The sequence below is a fragment of the Aplysia californica genome, unplaced genomic scaffold, assembly GCF_000002075.1.
Source record: "Aplysia californica isolate F4 #8 unplaced genomic scaffold, AplCal3.0 scaffold00956, whole genome shotgun sequence".
NCBI classification, from domain to species: domain Eukaryota; kingdom Metazoa; phylum Mollusca; class Gastropoda; order Aplysiida; family Aplysiidae; genus Aplysia; species Aplysia californica.
In genome coordinates, this window is record NW_004798226.1 from 138,694 (window position 1) to 144,640 (window position 5,947).

Genomic DNA, 5,947 nt, shown 5'->3' on the forward strand with positions numbered 1-5,947 from the left:
AAACTGAACAAGGGGCAAACACTTTACTTTTGATTTTCTCAAAACTGCAGTTTTAGGGATAGCCCCCTTGTGCTTAAAAGGGACCATATACACATTACATAATTTATAGTTTTATGATGACTCTTTATGTCTCTGGCAGACGATGTGGAACAGCTTTGACATTAATTGTTATTATTAATGGGTTTTTTGCAACAACACTTATCTTTTTAATTTAGATTTAGTAAGAATTTTACAGCACTTGAAACACAGTTGGGTCACAAAGGTGCCGAGGATTAGAAGCGTTACTAGAGAGTAGCATACAAAGAAATAAAAATGGTGAAATGGTATGGGTTTAACTCCCCTATCAACACTGTTAGGTTATTTAAGAGGCGGGGCCTCCTAGTTTCCGTCTCCGAAAGAACCGAGCCAAGCGAGAAATTCGTGTAAAGTGCTTTTCCCAAGGACACAACGTCGGACCTCCGAACCCGCAATCTCACGATTACGAGTCTGGTGGCCTAACCACTAGGCTACCGACGCCACTGCATACAAAGAAAAGAAGGTGGAGAGATAGGGACAAGCTAAAGAAGGAGTAGGAAACCCCCCCCCCCCCCACCCCTCCAGCAAAAATATGACATTTAGAGAAAAACGACAATTATTGTGACATTCCTTATACTAACCCACCCTCATGTTTCCAAAGGCAATTTACGAGGAGAATAAAGACTTTCTCAATATTATTGTCTCCTTGCTATTTTTATACAAAGAACTGGTTGATCTTTAAAAAATTCTGCCAACGTCTCAATTCACATAGCATGACCCAAAATCGGCAAAATCAAGGGTTACTCCTTCCCTTAAAGAAAAAGAAAACAGCATGAGAGCTCCCTCCAACCACCCATGCAAGTCTCTCGTAAGCCGTGTCTTTGTTTGTTTTAGTAGAGGTTTTACGACGCCCGAAACTGCATACGGTCGTATGAGCGCCAGAAGATTAGAGGAATTACAAGAGAGTGTAAAGTAAAGTAAAGTAAAGTTGTTCCCGCTTCCGATTCGGACATTGGCAATTGTTTTGTTAGTGAGATAACTTCCTGGGCCTTCGGCATATTGTGGTAGGGTGGCCAGTTCTTTTCCACTTCCCCAACTCGAAGTCAGGTACCCATTACTGCTGGGTGGGCAGGAGGGGGCGAAAAAAAATCCGTGTCCGAAACGAGGCTCCAACCCGGACTTTCCGCTTCCGAGATGAGCACACTAACCGCTCCGCCACCGCAATACAAGAGAGTAACAAACATAAAAAAGAAGAAGGGGAGATGTTTGATAGGAAAGAAGGAGCAAACCACACCAGAGCACCCAACAACCACCCATGCATGCCTCTCGTAAGCCAAGTCGTTCATGGCCGATTCGTCCTGCGACTGAAAGGCAAGTCTCTACTACACAATTATGATATTAACATTAACCGAAAAAAAGTATCTAAACTGAGTCGATGTTTCTGTATAACCATTAAGCCACTGGCGCACGAGCGATGAATTACAGCACCCGATAGATAGACGAATAGATAGATGGATAGATAGAAGTATGGATAGATAGAAATATGGATAGATAGATGGATGGATGGATGGATGGATGGATGGATGGATGGATGGATGGATGGATAGATAGATGGATGGATGGATGGATGGATGGATAGAATGATGGATGGATGGATGGATAGACGTGACTTTATTCATACTGATTTCTCAATGACTACTTTCTTTATCAGTAAGCCTACAGTCACAACGGTCTTCGATCTTGTTTTTAGTGGAGGTTTTACGGCACTCGTAACTGCATAAGGTCATATGAGCGCCAGAAGATTAGAGGTGTTACAAGAGAGTAACAAACATAAAACAGAAGGAGGAGAGATGTTTCATAGGAAAGAAGAAGCAAACCGTACGAGAGCACCCGCCAACCACCCACCAACGGTCTTCTCACAAGGGCTGGGCAATGAGTCGCTTTAGCGAAATCCGGATAATATGCTAGTGCAACTCTTCAGCAAATAATATGATATGAGCCTCTTCGGAAAATGGGTTGGAACCACTTCAACAAATGGGTGCACCGAATTCGGTAAACGGGTCAGGAAATGGGGTTAAGAGTCTGAATTTTGACAATATTTCATTGATAATTATCCGGTTATCCGGAGAGATTATCTGGATTTTGCCCACCTCTACTTCCTGTCCCCGTCGTTTTATGCAAGAAAAATTCTGAAATTATGCAAAATGAGCCCAAAAATGTGAAATTATGCGATTCTGTTAATTTTCAACAAAGAATGATAAAGGCAAGTAGTCAGAAATTGTGCCAAAAAAAGTGATCAAAGTTTGCTAAGTTATGCGGGGTGCATAAAACCACGGGGACAGTACTTCTCACCTCCGTATCCCGATGTACAGGCAATGATGACCCAGCTGACGGCGACAGCCCACGCCGACCTGGCCAAAGCGTTGTAGAGAGCGGCGACTTCTGTAGAGCTGGGGTCCTTAGCAGTGATGTCGCCATGGATACCATAAACAACAGCGAGGCCAGTTGCCACGGCAACGGCCCAACCAATGACCACCACGTACTGCCGATGGAAAATGGGCAACAAAATACCAAAAGAACATGAAAATATAGGACAAGGATTGAGTCAACTCGACTTAAAGCTCAGAGAACTGTGGTTTATAATTCGCTGTGATTACCAGACAAGCCAGAATCACGTGAAATAAGTAAACAAACTCAGTGTAGCCAAGTGAGTGTAGGAGAATGGGAGCACGGGGGGTATATAAACAGACGCGAAGGTTAAACTGGCCTTCCGAGCCACGACTAAAACCTAGTTTGAGCAGGGATCGACGCTTCTGGTCGGTCGACACAGTGAATGGAGCTCCGGACCTGTACGACCCACACTCATCGTTCCCCGCTCGAAACAGTGAGTATTGAAACCAACGTAAATAGACTAACGGGTAGAATCTAGGATTAGATAGCAGTTATCCTCTCATTACAAGAACTTTCCTAGTAGTAGTAGTAGATAGTTTTTGTATAGCGCAAATCCCCGCTCAATAGCAAGCTCTATGTTTTTAATAATAATAGATAGCTTTTGCATAGCGCTAATCCACGCTCAACAGCAAGCTCTATGTGCTTAACAATCTATACTATTACTCCAGCAGACCTGAGAGCATTCTGAAACAACATCAACTTCCTGGGAAGCATACAGTGTAAGCAGCCATTTATAGGCGCTAAAACCTTAATAACATACTGACAACATATTTCAATGTCTATAGCCGGGAACCCATTTCCACCTGGGTGAAGTGAGGAAAATTCGGGTAAAGTGCTTTTCTCAAGGACACAAGTCGGGCCCGCGGCTCGAACCCCCGGACCCGCAACCTCACGATTACGAGTCCGGTAGCCTAACCACTAGGCCACCGACGGCACATTGGAAACCCTAAACAACCAAGAGGTCGGTTGCCATAGCTACAGCCCAGCTAATAACCAGTGCTACTACGCACGGTAAAATCTCGCTTCATAAAAACAAGGAATTTTTATTTTTAGTAAGTGTTTTACGGCACTTGCAACACAACAAGGTCATATAAGTGCCCAAGATTAGAGGTGTTACAAGAGAGTAGCAAACATAAAAAAGAAGGAGGGGAGATAAGGAGGAGAGATAAGGAGGGGAGATAAGGAGGGGAGATAAGGAGGGGAGATAAGGAGGGGAGATAAGGTCGATAGATGTTCGATCGGAAAGAAGAAGAAGCAAACCACACCAGAGCACCCGCCAACCACTCACAAACAAGGATTGCATCAAGACTTGTCACTCAAAGAATGCCCCTTGTTTCCTTCGTCAGTTTGTCGCACCCCGCCACACTGCGTCCAAAATAGCCAATTCCCATCTCCGTGGTTTTATGCTCTATGCTCCCCGCATAATTTAGCAAAATTTGATCATTTTTTTTGCATAATTACTGATTATTTTCCTTTATCATTCTTTGTTAGAATCAACAGAATCGCATAATTTCACATTGTTTGACTCGGTTTTCATAATTTCAGAATTTTTCTCACATAAAACGACAGGGACAAACTTAAAGGACTAAATCGTGCTCTGTGAAGTATTTCCGGTTCATTGTGTAGATCACCATATCTTTTTTACTACTCAATTTTAGCCAATTAAGAGCATGCGTAGGGAGGATAAAGATGGTTCCGTTTTGTTTTTGTTTTGTTTTGTTCAGCTGTTGCTTTTTTAGGGGGGGGGGGAGGGGCTTCGTCAATGGAAGCGTAGAACATCTTCTTTTCTACCAAAAATCTATCTTTCTTTCTTGTCTTTATATTATGTTACTCTCTGGTAACACACTTACTCTTGGGCACGTATATGACTTATTTGTGTCGTAAGAACTTTTTTAAAAAGTTAGTAAGTCTTACTTGTCTTACTTGTCCACTGTGTTGGGGTCACTGCAGTCGGAACATGTCCATCTCTGCTTCCCCCCCTTTTCCTCTTCAAGATCCATCCCAGAGTCTGTCTGTGTTTTACGGCACTTGCGACACAGATCATATAAATGCCGAAGACTAAGGTACTACAAGAGGGTGGCAAAAAAAAGAAAGGAGGAGAGATAAAAAGGACAGATTTTGCAGGTTTTCATTTTAGCAAGAGTTTAACGAGACTTGCGACATACACAATTAGGTCATATATGTGTCGAATATGCTGCAAGTTCTGTAAAACTTTTACTTAAACTAAACAAAATGAATCTAAGCGTACCGTATCACGCTAATTGTGACCTATTTCTATCCCCGCGGATTTATGCACACAAAAAAATCTGAAATTATTCAAATTGAGGCCAAAAATGTGAAATTATGAGATTTTATTAATTTTAACAAAGAATGATAATGGAAAATAATAAGAAATAATGCAAAAAAATGATCAAATTTTGCTAAATTATGCGGAATGCATAAAACCACGCGGACGGGTATATTTTGTGTTGCAAGTGCTGGAAAACTTCTACTAAAACTTTTAAAAAACGAATCTAAGGGTAATATATCATGCTATTTTTGACCTATTTCTGTTGCAAGTGCTGTAAAATTTCTTTGTTTATAGTAGAGGTTTTACGGCGCTGGCAACTGCATAAGGTCACATGAGCGCCAAGGGGTGGGTGTCAACAGAGAAGACCTTACAGGGAATTAGACTTACTCTGCTCACTTCTCTAGCTTCAACAGCACAAGGTCTGCTTCGACCATCAAGGCACCCCGGAAATAGCGGGTCACAAGAGTGTGACAAACATTCAAAACAAGTAGAGGAAAATGACGATAACAAGGATTGGGAAAGAAAAAGCAGCAGGTCCCTGTTGCAGCTCAGGCACAGTTATGAGCGTGACAAGATGAATCAGCCCATTTACAATTCTACTGTGCTTGAACGAGAAATGGCCTAAAGACACTGCAGTTGTAAAACTTCTACTAAAACTAAAACTAAGCTAAACTGAATAAGAACTAAGACTGAGTAAAACATGAAACTGTCAAAGTGAAGAAGGGGGGTGCACCTAATCTTGGGCACATGACTTATTACTATTTGTGTTGGAAAAACTGTTTAACATTAAAAGTTAGTAAGCGTTTTACGGCACTTGCGACAAAGTTAGATCGTATAAGTGCCGAAGACTACAAGAGGGTGACCAAAACAAAAAGGAAGGAGGAGAGAAAAAGACCAAAAGATTTTACACGTTTTCATTTTTAGGCCATACCCATTTCATGGCGATCTGGCCGCCGTGTCGCGCCATGAGGTAGCCAGCCAAAACTCCGACGACGAAGGGTCCAATTCTGGTGTAGGGGGTCAGGTAGAACTCTGTAAACCTCTGCGGTTGTGGGTTGGAGTAACTGAGGAAAATAGGCTGCTGGTACAGTTTGGACACCGCATGGTGGTTGGTGGGTGCTCTCATGTGATATATTTAAGTTGCAATAAATAATGAATAATGGAAAGCGCCTAATAATAGACACCTCCCCC

General features: G+C 42.3%; 1 protein-coding gene across 1 annotated transcript; it reads right to left on the minus strand.

The window, feature by feature from the left end:
• Nucleotides 1–2,295: 2,295 nt before the first annotated feature.
• Nucleotides 2,296–5,897, minus strand: LOC106013515 (O-acyltransferase like protein-like). Its single transcript, XM_013089459.2, has 2 exons — nucleotides 5,688–5,897; nucleotides 2,296–2,557 (listed from the first exon to the last, which is right to left on the minus strand). Exons 1-2 carry the CDS (start codon nucleotides 5,880–5,882, stop codon nucleotides 2,327–2,329), a joined length of 426 nt encoding a protein of 141 aa, XP_012944913.2. The 5' UTR covers nucleotides 5,883–5,897; the 3' UTR covers nucleotides 2,296–2,326.
• Nucleotides 5,898–5,947: the final 50 nt, after the last annotated feature.